The sequence below is a fragment of the Hirundo rustica genome, chromosome 21 (genome assembly GCF_015227805.2).
Source record: "Hirundo rustica isolate bHirRus1 chromosome 21, bHirRus1.pri.v3, whole genome shotgun sequence".
In the NCBI taxonomy this organism is placed as follows: Eukaryota; Metazoa; Chordata; class Aves; order Passeriformes; family Hirundinidae; genus Hirundo; species Hirundo rustica.
Window position 1 is genome coordinate 1821775 of NC_053470.1, and position 17340 is coordinate 1839114.

Here is a 17340-nt window from a genome sequence, read left to right on the forward strand (position 1 = left end):
TTCCATTCACTCTGTATTCAAGAACTTTTGGAAATATTTCATTTTAAACTAACTATATTAATATGTGATTATTCACATAGCTCCAGTGAAATGACTGTGGTTTAACTAATAGGTAAGATTGAAATGATATAAATGATAAAAGCTTGCATTACCAAAGCTAAAGTACAGCTTGCTGGAGCCAGACCAACTCAGGGTGCTCAGGAATCCAAAGGAAGCAGTTTCCTGCTTCGTGGGCACAGCATGTGGCCAGAGGAGCAAAGTATTGTCAGTTCAGCCATCCCAGATTGTAAAGCCCTTTCTTTGAGCAGTATGGAAGAAGAAAAATCTCCTTCCATGTCATTATATCCATGTATTATTGAAAGCATCAAAAGGTATTTTACGTGATTTTTCTAATACACAGGGATAATCACCATTTTACTGCTTTCAGTAACTCCATGAGGCAAATTAAACCACTGTGAAACACAGATCAAAATGTTCCTCGTGGAACAATGCTGCACTGGGACAGAATGAATCCATTACTGGAGCCTGGTGTATCCAACATTCCTGAACACTGGAAAATGGGCAGATCCAACTCAGCCCTTCTGCAAAGCTCTGTCTTGGGGTATATTAGGTAGATAAGGCAGGAAACATTTCGTTGAATGAACATAATAAGAACATTTTGCAGACAGCTGGAGGGCTCCAGTAAAGGAGAAAATGCTGCTTCTTCCTCTGTCTGATTTATTGCTACACCTGCACTCAGGAAAGGCACTGAAACGCCTACAAGGATGAGGCTTCAACAGTTTTGAGGAGGAAGAAAAGAAACGAAACGAACTTACAACAACAACAACAAAAAGTAAAGAATCTTACTTTGTAACTATTTCAACACTCGAGATCCGAGCAACCACGGTGCTCTAAATTTGAGAAGGGAGAAAAACACTCCAGTTAAAAAGTAGGAAGATCCCACTACATTAAAGTCACATTTTAACTGTGGACAGACTGTCCAGAGACACCTAATTCTGAATTAGACAACTGGGATTTATTTTGCTGCTGCAGCAGAATTAAGCAGTTCAGACCCATGACCCACTGATCACTGACTTCCCTGGATTTGAGAAGTCCTTCCCAGCAGCTCTGCTGGGTAAATTTGAGCGGCCAGCTGTCACAGATGTGCAAATTGCAAGCGAGCAAGCTCACATATGCAAGCAGCAGAAACAGCTTCTGACAACTTCCCGCCACCCAATGATTTTTAAAACAGCTTTCAGCAATTACCAGCGGCAAAACATCAGCCCCCCAAAACAAGCAAAACAAGAAGAAGAGTACAAATTTTACCCAAATGCACAGCAGGACAATCTGAAATACTCCGAGCAGGTAGCTGTGCTGCTGAAATTATCGGTCCAAAAAGCTTTTTCCACAACTCCAGCCCCAAGGCACGTTGTGAATGCAGCCTAAGGACACGGTTCTCTCACTAAAGGAAACAACGGCGCTGTCAGGTGTGCAAAGTGATTCCTTCCTCCCCAGAACCTGGAAGTTTAAATGGTGTTAAAGTGCAAAAGACTCCGAGAAAAAATACACCTCTGAACAAAGAAAGAACTCATTATACTTTGCACCTGTTTAAGGAAAAACTCCTTTTAACAAGTCGGATGATTAATAAAGGTGCAATTGAGTATCACATCATTAAAGGAACAGGAATGAGAACAGGGTGAACTGCCATTAAGAGGCAGTGCTAAGGTATCTATCTCGTTTAAAAAAAGAAATCCACACTTTCTCTCCTTGCTCCCAGTTACAGATGATCTCATAGGGATTTGTTACTCACAAGCATAAGATTGCTCCTGAAAGTTAGGAAACTGCTTTCCTGAGCTAAAAAGCTGTAATTTGTTCCCATATTCCCAATAAAAGGTGTTACTTATTGTGAAGAAGCACAGCAATGAGAACAAAAAAACCTTCAGGGAAAACTATCACTCATTTCAATATCACAACCAACACATAAGCACAGGGAAAGTGACAAATTCTGCATTCTCTCAATAACAGATTCCCTTTCTGTGAACATTGGAGGTTAGAATAGAGGAACTTCAATCACCGTGGCAAGCAGCCAGCTCATGAATAGCTTGCTAACATCAACAAGACTATTCGTATGAACAAATGCTCAAAATGACTATGAGACTTCTTGTATATCCTTTGTAATGGTAAAATCACCGGGATTACTGTGGTTTCTAAGTGCTCTCCCACACAGATGAAGAGCTGAAGTCAAGAAGAGTGCTCATGTGAGGAGCTCTGTAAGAGTTGCAGTTAAACACTGAACTGCTCCTTTCATTTTAGCTTTAAAAAAAATTTAAAAAAAAAAAAAAAAAATAGAGCATATTGGAGCACTACCACTGGACCAGCAGACACCAGGCTTTGAGTAACTCTAACCGAGTAGCTGAAGTGAGATCCTGACATGCACTGCTCAAGAAAAATACAACTTCAACTGCCTGAACGGTTATGGTTAACTACAAACTCAGCTGTGCTCGAAGACCACGAGATTTCAAACCACATTCTCAAAGCAAAGAACGGGGCTGGCGATACATAAAGATCTGTGAGAAAGGAAGCACTGGAACTAGCAGCAAGGTGGGGTTGCCTGCATGGGCAGCCCTTCATTTGAATGCAAATGTAATTTTGGGGCAGGCAGTTATCTGTGACATCAGGCAGGACCTTAGTAAACTGTTACCACCAGCACCTGGTAAAACCATTGTTAATCATGTGTAGTAAAGGGACATCAGGGCTAGCAGGAGTCATTTATAGAGCCAGGCTGGGCTAGAAAAGAGAGAAAGAAAGAGGAGGGGAAGGGAGATCAAACAAACCCTGCGAGGAGCAGGATGTCCCAGCAAGACAAAGGCAGGCTGTGAGCATCATGTACGTGAGCTATCTGTTGGATAAAGACACCAGCATGTATCCGGGATCCGCAAGGTGCACCAGCAACAACCTGCCCGTGCAAAACTTCGTGTCTGCTCCAGCCTACTCCGACTACATGGGATACCACCCTGTGCCAGGCCTGGACACCCACGGGCAGGCGGCGCCGGCCTGGGGCTCCCACTACGGCCCCCAGCGCGAGGACTGGAGCGCCTACGGCCCAGGCCCTTCCAGCGCCGTGCCCGCTGCCCACATCAACGGCTCGTCCCCTGGCCAGGGCTCCTACAGCTCTGCCGACTACAGCTCCCTGCACCCCGCTGCTGCTGCTGCGGCCTTACCTCCTGTAGATACAATTAATGCCCAGCAAATCTCTCCCAACAGCCAAAGGCACAGCTCTTACGAGTGGATGAGGAAAACGGTGCAATCCACTTCCACAGGTAGGAGGGCACGGAGGTTTGGGGCTGAGAAGAGGTTTTTACTTGTTGTTGTGTCGTTGGGGGGGTTGTCAGGTTTCCCCGTTCAGAGGGAAGGATTCAGATTAATAAAGAAAGATCCTGATTGCTCTGAAGGATTCTCTTGCTAGCAGTTAAATATTGGTTCAATTATTAGATGTTGGGTTTGACCAGCTGATTATTTCTTATGTTTCTTGCTTGGCCTTTAATCCTGTGGGAAATGAAAAGCAGAGTTCTTTCACTTCTCACTTCAGATACGTTTGTAAGTTTGTGATATCCAATGGTTGCTTTAATAGGAGTTCTATAGACTGGGATGAAACAAAGTATTATATTCACCACTGCCTATTCTTTGCTTACTTTCCTCAAGTTTTGGGGAACCTAGGGAAATTTCATGTAAAATATGCACAGTAGGGGTTTGGCAGTAAGGCTTTCTACCAGAAACAGCCCCTCCAAACCTCAGAAGACCACAATCAGATCAGCAAGATCAAACAATGGGTCAATGCTTCAAAAACAGGGATGATAAGGAAAGGCTTGCTTCACTTTGTAGTAGCAGATCTCAGAATATGCAGGAATACAAAGATCCATGGTAACACAGGCTATTGATACAGCCACAGATCAGGCTCTGCTGCATGACAGTCAAGGAGTACAAAACAATTCTTCAGTTGTATTTAAGCAGTAAAAATAACCCATGAAGCTTGATGGAAAGGTTCTGTTTGATTGGGAGGAGGAACAAGACAAAAAACATTGAGCATCCCTAAAACAAAAATCTGCACCCTGTATATGAAAAAAAAAATATTAAACAAGAAAAGGGAAAAGAAAAAGTTGGAAAACTGCCTGAAAAGAACAGAGGCATAATCTGCTGTATGAAAGTATTTGATCTGTGAGGTGCTGAGCAGCTCTGACATGCACTGAAATCAATAGAAATTAGGGATACTCAATTCCTCCCCTAAAGAGATGCTCCCACTATTTCAGTGTTGCATCCCAGGAATTTTCCTTCCCTTTCCCTCCCTCCACATGTGCCTATAAATAAAAGTCTTCAAAGCAGGGACTGAACGAATCTCTGGTGGAAAAGCAATTACTTAAACCAGACATTGGAGAATTGAAAGCAACTGCATAGAAAAGTTGTCTGTATTAAAATAATGCATCTAATTTGTATGGGCAGAGTCCTCCTCACTCCTGCTGAACACAACTTTAGTTCACGGAGAGTCCACAGAATTCAACAGAACAATCAGAACAGGCTGTTGCTTGTGTGAAGAAGAATTTGGGGGGATAAAAAAGTTTGCGTTTTTAAAATCGTATTTGTTCTTCACTGAATATTATGCAAGAAAAAACAGAGGGCCTGTTTTGAAAAAAACTTGCTGCTTACTTTTGAGGAGTACTTACAAGGGCAACAAAATTGCTCATTAATTGTGGGATTTACAGATGGCAGAACCCTTGCTCAAAAAAAAAAACAAAAAAACACCACTCTTCATCCCTTCCTTACCTGCTTTGTGCTCCTGTGGATTCCAATCCCACCAAGGGAGCAAAGCCTGATTTGTTCTGTGCTGTCCCTTTGTGGGACACGGGGATAGATTGGTACAGCACATATATAAATATCCATATATAGATATAGATACATAGATAGATAGATCTATATAGAGATATAGATAATACAAAATATCACATACTAATTGCTGCTCAAGAAGCACTTAGAGATTTCTAACTTTCCAAATTTCAAGCCTGCATTGAGCATTCACAGGAGAGCTGGGAATGTCTCATTTCTGGAGTGGTCTAACAGGATATTTAAGCATACTTGTGTCTAGAACTGGAGAAATCAGCCTGCTATAGGAACAGACCCTCCCAAATGCTGTAGGCCAGGGGAAGACTCCATTTAAAAGCTACTGAGCACTGCTTTAGGGAAAAATCCAGAGAAGGAATTCTCCTGCTGCTTCCTTCCCTCTCATATATATTAGTTCTTCTGCTAGGCCAGGCAGGCTCAATGCCAGCAGATCTGCTTCACTGGAATTTGGTTCCCTTCTCTTCCTTCACTCTTTATCCTCTGTCTTTTTCTGTTTAAAAGCAAGGGCACTATCGTCCTTCATGGTTTCCCAAAAAATAAAATAATTTTAAAATATTTTCCCTTGCAGCAGTGTCAGCTCTAGGAAAGCACCCGAGGGAGTTTGGTTCTGTACATGCAGGTGCTGCAGTGATTTCAGACGTGTGACCAGGCTCAGTGCAAATGTTGTTTGCTGGATCATGATCAAACCCCACATCATTTTCTTAGACAGAATCCAATTCTTTTTACAGCTTTAAAGCTGTCTCTGTTCACTGAGCATTATCCTTCTATCTCTTTACAAAACTGGGAATTTCAGTAAAGGTTTGGTGTTGCAAGAATGAAGGAACCACACATTATTTATCAGCTTTCCTTATTCCCTGTGAATAGATACAAACTACTGTTCTTAATGATGGAAAAAAATGAGGCTCAGACTTACCTGAGTTGATTACAACGGACATTTAGACAAATTAATTTTGCTACTTATTCATTACATGCTGCAAAGCACTAATTATCAACACTGATACTACCAAAAATATTTCACAGTGAAAACAATAATTATTAAAGCAAGCAATTTTTACAAGATATTCTCAGAAATGTGCAAGAAATGTTCCTGTAATCTTATCCCTTTAAGACTGGGAGAGGTTCTTTGCCAAAAGTTCACTCACTTTGAGTAGCCTGGCTTGGAGCAGCTACAGAAGCAAGGCCCTGAATCCATGGCATTCCCATCTCCAGAGATTTCATGGTTATCTTCCCTTACTGGTGTTCTGCGGCCTCATGTCCTGACAGACGACAAACAAAACACTTTATTGCTATTTCTACCACTGCCTCATGCCCTCCAGCTCTTTTGATACTGTTATCTACACAACTAACCTGAAACAAAGGAAGAAATTATTTCAAGTTTTACTCTGTAACTTTAAAAACAACCTCAATGTAGAACCATGTGCTCAACTGATGTAAAGTGAAATTTGTGAGGTTACCTGAAACCTCTGGCAGATCTCATTATTTAATGTGAGATTATCACCCTGATTTAATACTACTAGAATGTGTTTCCTGCAGAAAAGTTCTGCTGAGGCTTTCATGCATCCTTCTTTCTCTGACTGAAGGATGGCTGAGTGTCTGTCCCTGCCTTGGCACTGCAGGGATTGGGTTTGATCCTCAATGCAGAGCACGTAGAATCCAGTGCCCTGTCTCTGCACTCCTCAGCGTGTTGAGAACACAGGAAAAAGCCAATGTGCTTTCACTCAGAACACTTGAAGGAGGAAGCACTGAGTACGCAGAATTTTCAGCCACAAACACTGAGAGAAGAGACTCTACTCTAACCCTTACACTGCTCCTGTCTCCTCAACATCCCCTTGAGCGGGTGAGCACAGCCAGGACAGGGAGCAATTGTAACACGGAACAGAACAAAGCCACAGCTAGAAATGTGAGGTGGTAATTCCACACACACACATGACATAATTACAGGCAAATTCTTTGATGGAAAGTAGAATATAACCACCTTAGAAGAAGCTACAAATCTCGTCCTGTTGATTTCAGGACTTTTATGGAGCTGTGTCATCACTCACACAGGAGTAGACTTGACTTTATGACTGTGTGAGAAAACAACACACACCTGTGGTAAAAGTGTGCCCAAAACACTGAGTTTGAGCAGTGAACTCCCAGGAGAATTTGCTCACAAAGCTGAAAGTGCACCTTAAGATCTGCACTTACGTTGCCATAAAACAGGGCGAGGACAAGTTTTGAAACAGGTGAACTGATTCAGAGGAGAGATTTTTCTTGTATATGACAACTCTCCTATCATTCTTCTTTAGTAAAAATTTACTCTGCAGACAAAAATACAGTTTTCTGCTGCTGATGACAGGAGAACTGAGAGCATCATGACTAAAGCACTGTAAATGTATCATGCTCAGTCTTTGAGGGAAAAAGTTATAGTCCCTCAAATCTAAGGAGGAGGAACAAGCCTCTTTAGAGGTCATTCCTGTAAAATGCTGAATGCTAAAGAACAGACAACACTTGGGAAAAATCTCAGTCAGTCGCTTTCCTTTTAGTCGTCATTGGCAATGGGATTTCCCCAGTTTGCCACTCAGAAATCCACCTACATTTTCTGCAGGTTGGGTGCTTCTGCCTGTCCAGTCATTGCTTAAACAAATAAAAATTACTCTGCTTTGGATCCAATTCCTTCTGTATGATGACAATGAATAGAAAAGTTTACACTAGCAAAGGGAAGAAAGAATTGGGCCAATGAGCTTTATTCCAGAATAGCAGAGCATATTCAAAATTGAAAACAGAAGGGAAAATTCGAGTCTGTTGAAAGGTTTAAATTTTATGATTCTATTCTGTTTTTTTCAGCATGAACAATCTGAGCATGTAAAAAAGAGCAGATGAGCAATATGCAGCAGAAAATACAATCACAGGATTTCACCGAGTTTCACAAACCTTTAGCACCTAACTTTGCAGTAATGCACAGGACCAGGAACTTATCACACCAAGGTTTCTGGCAGGAACAGGATACATCTATATGGGTCTATGTCTCATTTTATAATGCTGTGCTTGGTGGGTTTTGGTTTTTTGGGGTTTTTTTGATTTAGCTTTACAAAACATCATGAAACATCATGTGGAGCACAATGTTTGTCTTCAAAAGTTATTTAAAATTACTTTTGTTTCACAGCTTCAATTAAGTCAGTGAAATTACTGACTTGAGTCAGGGAGAATGTGCCCCTTCCTTTTCCTACTTTTAAAGTACATAAGTAGTTTGAGTCCTAAACAAAACTGAGGCCTGCTCTCTGTCAGTCTATATCTTTATAAACTCAAAAATTAACATCAGTTTTTAAATACTAAATTAACAGAGAGATGCAGGTGGCCACTGAGAGTATCCTCCCTCAGGCAGAAGCTGTTTCACATTTCTGGGATGATTTAAGGTAACATCCAGTCACCAAGGACAGACACAACTTCCTCTGAAACACCGTTAAACCCTGGAATCCAGGGTGCAATGCTTTGTCAGCAATCCCACAGTAATCCCACACAATCCTGTCCTAGGACATCCTCAGACAGCTTCTGGATTTTATGAAAGATGCTGGTTTCGGTGCTTGCAGAATATTCCTGCAAAGTTAAGAGAGGAGGCTCTGAAAGAGGGCCCAGGGCTGGTTCTAATGCTAATTTATTTTGCTTTGTAAACTAGTTGTGAGGTCCGATGGTGTTTCTTGGGGTTTTTTTTTCCTTTCCTGGCCTACATTGTCTGAGGTTTTGAGGCCTATCTGTCATATTGAGGCAACAGACCCTTTTAACACTTCACTTTGCTTTGATATGCACTCTTGTCTCTTCCTTCTCCCTCTTTTCTTCAGGAGTTATATTGCCGGAAAGGGTGATGATTTTCACAGCAAATAAAGAGGCCTTCTCCCAGCTTTATTGTCTTCAGAAGAAATACTCTGTGAATTTTATGACCAATGGGAAAGCTGTTCCCTTCCCCCAGCTCAAAACTCGGCCAGTCACAAAAATTGCCGGAGTGGGTGTGATGGAACAGCATTGTTTAACTACATCCCATGAAAAGATTTCCAACTCCGAAATGTCGGATTTCTCGCTGGCCCAAAGGCACTCCTCAGCAGTCACCAGTGCAAAAGAGGGTGTTGACAAAGCTCCCTGCTCTTATATAGCTCATTAAACCCAGGACATGCACCCCCCCCAGCACAAAGGCAAGCAGGCTGCAAAGGTAGCTGCTTCAAAGCCCTTTTGTTTCGTTTCTCTTCCATCCGAGCACCGAGAACCTCCCCAAGCACAATTCCATGGTATAACTGTCCATGCCAGCACATATTCCCTACAGAACTGGCGCACTATTGCTGATTATAATTTTAACCTGGCACTAACAAAAGATTAATTAGGATGGTGCAAAGTCAAATGTTGGCTATTTCACTCACCTAAGTGAGGAAAATATGCAGGATTTCACTAAAGAATTGGATTAATACAAGGACTTTTACCATTGCATCATTGAATTGTGCCATTATGTCCTGGGAAGTGAAGAACATCCTCCCACTGTCTATGGGGTAAATCCATTAGTCCCACCTCAAACTTTACTCAGGTAATATTTCTCGTGGAAGTAAAATTAATGCAATTAAAATTAAAGCCTTTAGGTCTGCAGAACACAGTGGAGAGGATCTGCTCTGTCTAACATGGAATTTAGAAGCTAAAGTCCCACACTCTTTAGGGATGGGTTCTGTTGCTGCTGTTTGTTAACTCTGGCAAATAGAAGTGTGCTTTGCCTTTGAAAGGAAATGCCATGTGCAGACTAATTCCAGCCCAGCATACAACAAAGGCAGTAGGAAGACTCTCACTGACATCAAGGAGAGTAAAGGCCTAACAAACTAAAACATGGCTCTGCCAGAGCTGAAAGTATCTCTTGGAAGACTCTGGCAGATCTCAGCTCCCACTGTCTCTTGTCTCTCACAGACAGTATTACTCTACACAGAAAAAAAAAAAAAAATCAAATTATTAAAGACAAGATTTATGTGACACATCAGAGAATTTTTCTCAGAGCATTTCTCAGAATTTCCTTACTTTTGCTTTTTTACTTTTTTAATTATTTTCTTAACTTTAAGAAAGAAATTAGATGTCAAACCTCCTAATCTTCCTTCAAAAAGAATCCAGATATTATCAATTCCACTAATAAAAACCCCTGAGAGTTACTCACACAGAAATAAAGGATCTTATGGGAGGAAGTTCTGTTTTCCATGTACATTTAATTTCTTCTTCAGCTTAAGAAGAAGGGAGGAAAAAAAAAAAAAAAAAAACCAAACCAACAAAACCAAACATCTCCTATTCAGGTAATAAGGGTTTAAGCACTTAAAACCAGAAACAGGAAGGTTTTTCTTGAAGTTTACCACCTTGTTTTGGCAATAGAGGAACGTTTGATATTTGTCTGTGCTTTCTGAATGAGAATAGAGGTCAAGATAAGATCACCTTGTTGCTCTTTTGTGTACTCCATCTTAACAACACAAAGGACACTAAAGAAACATGTTAAACATTTTGTCCTGTAGAATGACCCCAACTTCTCATTTGAAGAGGGGGAAAAAACCCTTAACCAAACCACCAGTTAGAGAGATCAAAAGTTAAAAAATATCGAGAGAGGCATTAAAGCACCACAGGTGACCATATGTTAAACAAACAATTTACACTTCTAGTGAAGGAAAACAAATGTCCTGGTATTTATGTGGACTGAACTGAATCACTGCTGTTCCTTAGAGACTCTCCAATTCTTACCTTAATGTTGTAAAATTAGCAGCACTTTTCACTTGATTATGGGTGTAAACGTCACTGGGCTCATCCTGCTTCCACTGCAGTTTCACGGTGGTGGAAATGCTGGTGAATCAGAATGTCCTGTACATCCTCCCCAGGCAGGGAGCAGATTTGAGACAAAGGAGCTGGGCTGCATGGATTGAGCAGAACCCACAGCCCAAGGAGTGATCCCAGAGCTATTTTCCCTATTGAAATATTCCATCAGGCTGATGGCCTTGAGAGTTGGATGATGCCCAGAGCATTGTAAAGGCACTACTGATGCTCCCCCAGGGCTGGAACATGGAAGCTGAAGGACCAAATTCTGAAGAAGACTTGGTTCTACAAGCCTGGGGAGAGTCCTAGAGAACCCCTGTCTTGTAGGGCGAACCAGAACCATCCCCATCCAGGCTATAAAAGGATTTATTTACAGAATTGCACTGCCCAGGACATCCAGCACTCACCAACTCTGGCTCTAGGATTTATACAAATAGCAAAAAGAGGAGCAGAGCCTGAAGAAGCTTCTAATGTAAGCAACAGGTTGGTGAGCCAACAATTCTTAGAAACAGCAAAGTCCTGACTGTCAAATGCTGGAAGAGGCAAAAGTGACCCTTTATGATGTGCATGGCAAGTGGGAGGCAATGCTAACTTTAAATATATTCCATAAAAAACTAAGAGACATCACATCTCCCTCCACAGATGGGGGAAAAACATTAACCCAAGATTCTGCTGTAGTCCTGTACCCTGAATTCTGATCTATGAAACTTCAAAAGCAAGGGCAGTGGAAGGAGGGGCTGGGTTGGAATCAGGCCTTTGCACTGAGATGACCCCTCCAGCTCCTCTTTGGTGCTGGTGGCTCTGAGGCTTTGTGCCATCAGGATCTACTCTGACACCAAAATTTTACCAACTCCATGCCTGAAAATCTGTTTCACACCATTGAAAATTAACTGCTCTTATTAGAGTGTAATTATTAGGAGTTTATGACACCTGTTTTTTGAGGAATTAGGCATCCCTATAACCTTGTCAGAAAAAGCTCTATAAGCACACAGGAGCTGCTGTGCAAAGCCACACAACACCTGCAGCAATAGCAGATGGGTACAGGTACAAACACCTCAAGTTCTGTGCATCACCTGAGAGAACCTGAACCTCTTCTGCTGCAGTGACCACTGAGGACACAGATTCACAACCTCTAACACGACAATGGAATAGAGAGCAAAAAAATACTGAAAGTAAATTCCCTGTCCCAGATGATTCACTGGCTAAATATGCACACCTGAAGGAATGTCCATATAAATACAGGTAAACAATGAAGCATCAAAAAATTGTAAGGTTGCAGTCAGCAAAGATGGTCTTAACACAACAATGATCCAAACTGTTAAAAATGTGAGAAGACCTCAGGCTTTGGCTTTAAGCAGGTGCTGATCTCCAATATATTGATTGCCTAATATGAGCATAAACCATAGAGGAAGCAAAGCAGCAGCAGCTTTTCCCGTTCGCAGCTTTCTTTCAGAGCAGCCACACATTCTGCCCTCAGAAATGACCCCATATGGAATCCACAAAAATTCAGCTCCTTGCATCTGTGCTCCCTGGCTCCTGTCATCTGCCATTGCCTTTTAATGCCCTGGATGCTGCTGAGCTGTGTCTGCTCCACTCAGCTGCACCCACAGTTGAAGGGAGGCAGCACTGCTGCTCCCAAAACAGCAGATGCTGCAGTTCCCTGCCCATTGTGAAGTATTATTGCTTGCCTTTTCTCTTTTTTATGAACTGTCATCTGAAAATCTATGTTACTGTTCCCTGTGCTGTTATCAGGTCATGGGCAGACTGTGCCAGACATGATGGGAAAACACAACCTCCAAATTGCAATAACAATCACAACGTTGTAGGAATTTTTCTAGCAACAAGAAGCGAGGAACTTTGGAAGCCCTCAGTATTTTCTGTGCAGTAAAATGTCCTTTACAATTTTCTCTGAGGCAGGTAAGAGTGTCAGCTCCAGGGACAGAGATAAGAGCAATTTAACACCAGGCAGGAAGCTAGCAGCAGAGCTGGGAAGAGAACCCAGGTATCCTGGCTCCTTATTCTGACCAGGAATGGCTTCCCTTTCCCAAAGGATAACACAGGGGTGAGAAAGAACACAAGAAGCAGTTTATTATTTATTTACTAAGGAGCAAACCTAATATCTGATGGGATGAACCTCTTGTGTTGTAAATCAAGACCAAGTCAAGGGAGTTCCTCTGGGTAAGTGCACCAAGAATCAGGCCTAAAATCCCCCCAGATATTTTCAAATGTAAAGCCAGATATTTTGTGTTACTAAAATGGAAAAATTCTAGCTTGAAGCAATGTGTTCTTCTTTCAAAACAGGTAAAACAAGAACAAGAGAGAAGTACCGAGTGGTTTACACAGATCATCAGAGATTAGAATTAGAGAAGGAGTTTCATTACAACAGATACATTACAATCAGAAGGAAGTCTGAACTTGCTGCAAACCTAAGACTTTCCGAGAGACAGGTAGAGTATGGATCACCCATCCAGGCTTTCCTTTGAATTTATGATTGCTGCTGAGGGGATAACTGTATGGTAAAGAATACAGAAATGTTAATGCCTCAGGTAACCAAACATTGGGTTCCCTTTGCAGTAGAACCCAAACTAGAGCTGTGCAATAACCCAGGAAATGCAAATACCAACTTTTTCCCATTCTGAGAAACACAAGTTAAACCACATCACCAAAATCCTGCCTGGATTTCTCTCTGGGCTGTGGTAGCAGGGAGAATTTCATGCTGCACCTCCTAAAGCAGAAGTCCTGGTTCTGCTGAAGTCAGTGGGAATTCTATAACCAAATCCAACAAGGTCGGTCTTAGCAGAGATGGAAGTGATGAGCTCAAGTATGTTCAGGACACTTGAAGGGTTTTGTTTCCTTGGCTGCCTTCTTGTACCTTTTGTTCAAGATTTCCTATATTCGTACTACTCCTTTCTCCTGCCCCATTTGCTCCCCTCCAAATTCCATTTCTGTTCCCAGAAGATAAATCCAGTCACAATCCCATGGTTAGGCCTGGTTCACTATTGTTTTATGGGCTCTGCTGAGCAGGAATGGTGCAGAACCCAGCTGTAGCATTGTCCATCCAACTTGAACTTGGCTCAGCACCCGCTGAGCTTACAGAAATGGAGAAGCATACACCCGTTTCATAAATATTCCTCAATTTGCTGCTGAATGCCAGGATTTAATTGTTGAAAATTAAAATTGTTTCAGCCAGGAATAAAAAATACATTATGTGTCTTTTTGCTGGCTGTTAAAACATTCATAATTTGACTTAATTATGCTGAATTTGAATATTATGGCCCTGATTCTGTAAACAGCTAGTGATTGAAACTTCCTAGCTTGGTGATAATCCCTGATGAATATTTTTGTTAGTGCAGTTGAAGAGGTGAAACAAAAATATGTGATCTATTTCTTTGTATATATTGGGGAAACTTGACAACAGCTTTTGCAATATTTGTTCTTCATCATCATCATCAGTATATCAAGAACAAAATTAATTACAGTTCATACAACATACATCTCTGAAGTTTATTTTAAAATGGAAGATTAAGTAAAAAATACTTGATAGACTCCCACCACCATCCTTTTATACAAATTACACAACCCCATCATATGAGCACAGCTGAACACAAACAGTTCTATCCCAAATTCCTCTGCACACCACCTAAAACCTGAATTGATTTTCTGGAAAAGCTTTTTTTCTGCCAAAATCCAAAATCTCCTGGAAGGAATATCTCAAAAGGACAAAGAACAATTGCTTAAACAAGGAAGGAAAGATGCAATATCTAATGAAGGAAAGAAAGGCAAAGTGAAGCACGGTTAACATAGGAAGGATACAGAAATAAAGGAGATGACAAGGATGAGAAAGAAGAGAGAAAATCAGACTTCAGGGGAAGAGAGATTTTCATGGAAAAAAGATCATGGAAAGAAGGAGGGCAACAGGTAAAGAATAAGTCAGATGCAACTGGCCCTGTCAGCTTTTCATCTGACATTACAGACCTGTTCTTACCTGGACTTATTTGATAACTGGCACACGACCCTGAAGTGCCTAATTTCTCTCTGCAGATCTGCTCCCTTAGTTTAATAACAAACCAGAATAAAAGCCTCAGCTCAAAGGCAGACAAGAACACTGAAGCCAGAGGGCAATTCTGAAATACTGGTTTCGTTTTTAGACTGTTTTGGCAAATGTATGAGAAAAAAATGTATTATCTCTGCACAGTCAGAACACGAGACCTGAGAGGACTTGGTTTAATGGAACATAATTTGGTACTGAAATTATATTCCAAAAGTAAGACAGCAAAAGGAACTGCCAAACATCTCAGATGGCAGCCTGGGACTTAAGAGACCTGGTTTAAATTTACATGGACTTTGCGTGTATTTGAATCCTTCAGCTATAAATGGAATAATAATGCCTCAAGGAGAAGCACCTGAGACTGTCCCAGAGAGTCCTTTAAGAGGTTTTGTTGTACTTCACCAGAGATTTTCTTTTAAAACACAACCTGGTAGTCACAGATGTTACCACCTCTCACTGTTTTACCTCCTTTCCAATCATTATTCTCTTTCCCTTTCTAGTTTCTAGAAAAAACTGAACAGACCAATATTTCCCAGCAAAATATTGATTTTTTTTTTTTTCCTTTGGGTTATAGAAAACAGCGACGGAAGTGTTTCCTTAGCTGTCTGTACAAGAAAACACAACAAACCTGAACGAGGTATCTTGACTTATTACACTGACTAGATGTGATCCAGAGCCCCTTCCAAGGACAAGCAGCTGGAGTGCACAGCTTTAAATCCAACCCTGGGGATTCACATCCAAAAGCAGTCCAGTTACCACAAAACATTTCACACCTCAACGAGTTCTGCAGTATTTTCAGCTGACCATTACTCACCTTCAGCTCACGTCCTCACTTGTCCCACCCCAATCAAGGTCCACCTTCTGCAGGTCCTTCCTTCCTTCCAAAGGTGGCTGTGTGCCTGTGACAGGGCAGGGACTCTGGCGGCACTGGATTGTTTGGGAAGCAGCAGCAGATTCTGGCTCCATCTACAAATGAAGTAGAAGGCAGTCAGCTGTTGAATTAATGATCTGTATTGCTGATGAAATTCTGCTCAGAAGTGAATTTCCACTGGCTTCCACACTGGAACTCTCTAATTAACGTACACCATCCAATCAGGAAAGCTTTTGTGCCTCAGTTTATAGGCCAGTAGGAGATCTTGGCTTGTCCTGACTAGGGCAAACAGTGTTCAACGTAACAATACTCACGCAGAATTCTGGCAATCACTAGGACACGTGAGATTCTGTTCTGTTCGATTTTGTTTCAAAACATTAAATAAATCAAAGCTCATTCCATAAAGTAATAACTGAACTAACCACAAAGTTCACTTTTTATCAAGTTATTATTAAATATTTTATTATTAGGTAGGAAAGGTTACCTGTATGAAAAACAAGCAAAACAAGCTCTGTTGTCTCAGTCTGTCATTACCCTTCTCAGTGGTCCCCACGCCACTGATTTTCCCTAGGATTCTGTGACTAAACACACAAAGGACCACATTCAGTCTGGTAGCAACTGAAAACAATTTTCCTCTGCTCCTCCGCAGGTGAAAATCTGGTTCCAGAACCGAAGGGCCAAAGAAAGAAAATTAATGAAGAAGAAAATGACTCACTTCGACGGCAGCAGTCTCGGCTCTCTGCAGAGTGACTCTGGCTCCGTGAGCCCGATGCCGGTTCCTGAGGCACAGACTCATTCGGAAATGCCCGGTTCTCTATTCCCAGCGCCGCCTGCCCCGGCCGCTCTCCCCATGGGCGGTTTGCAGCACGGGGGGAGCCTGCAGCAGGTGGTGGCCTCGCAGTGAGGCCGGGGGCTGACACCGAGCCCACGCACCGCTACCGGAGCACTACAGCGCCCGGGGGAGTCTCCAGCGGGACACAGCCTGGGGCACGCAAGCTTCAAGGACACTAAACCAAGCTGCCGGGTGTGCGGCACAGCACAGCACAGCACAGCTGCCAAGGGCCGTGGAACTGCAGGAGTCCCTCGGCAGGAGGATGCTGTGCCCCAGGGAAAGGAGCCCTCCGGTCTGGGAGCGGCTGGGGAGGGAGAGCCCAGGAGCAGCCACTGCCACTTGTTCCACTGCAGACACACACACAAAAAAAAAAAGCACAAAAACTTGCCCCAGGCAATGAATCCTACAGTGCTGAGGCAGCTGTGCCCGAGTGTCTGTCCCCCGGCCCCAGGAAAAGAGAATATTCCTGCTCCTTTGATCTCCACACCGGTTCCATGTCCTGATGCCACTTGCGGACTGTACACACGCGTCTTGAGAAATGCAAACCTGGCTGATGTGTTTTGACCCACTTGATGGAAAGCCTGGAGCCGGGTGGTTGCACTCACTACATGTTAAGGGCAAAGGTCAGGGATGAGCTTTTAGGAATTTTGGGGGGTTTGACAGGTATGATTTCCAATGCTCCATACACTGGTATAAAACAGGCACTCTTCAACCTTACTTTAAATGTTTCCAACACATTCTGGAATTGTGGATCTTGGCCCAAGTTAATTTTTAGACAAAGAAAATTCATGTCAGATTCATTTTGGATCCTAAAACAAAGCAAAGGGAGGCAGAAATCCTTTTAAAAAGTGTAAGTGTTTTGAAAAGTGACTGCATTTCATGAAACAGCAGAGCCCATGGATAAAGATACAATAATTGCAT

General features: G+C 42.2%; 1 protein-coding gene across 1 annotated transcript; it reads left to right on the forward strand.

Annotated features, from left to right (window-relative positions):
- The first annotated feature begins 2717 nt into the window (after window positions 1-2717).
- On the forward strand, window positions 2718-16491 carry LOC120762133 (homeobox protein CDX-1-like). The gene is made up of 3 exons (XM_040084221.1): window positions 2718-3299; window positions 12970-13115; window positions 16237-16491. Exons 1-3 carry the CDS (start codon window positions 2864-2866, stop codon window positions 16489-16491), a joined length of 837 nt encoding a protein of 278 aa, XP_039940155.1. The 5' UTR covers window positions 2718-2863.
- Window positions 16492-17340: the final 849 nt, after the last annotated feature.

Bases quoted from the DNA above. Each gene is read 5' to 3' on its own strand.
- LOC120762133 (XM_040084221.1), top strand. From the start codon at position 2,864: ATGTACGTGAGCTATCTGTTGGATAAAGACACCAGCATGTATCCGGGA. The intron at 3,300-12,969 runs GTAGGAGGGCAC...CTTTCAAAACAG, and splicing joins GGTGCAATCCACTTCCACAG to GTAAAACAAGAACAAGAGAG. The intron at 13,116-16,236 runs GTAGAGTATGGA...GCTCCTCCGCAG, and splicing joins TAAGACTTTCCGAGAGACAG to GTGAAAATCTGGTTCCAGAA.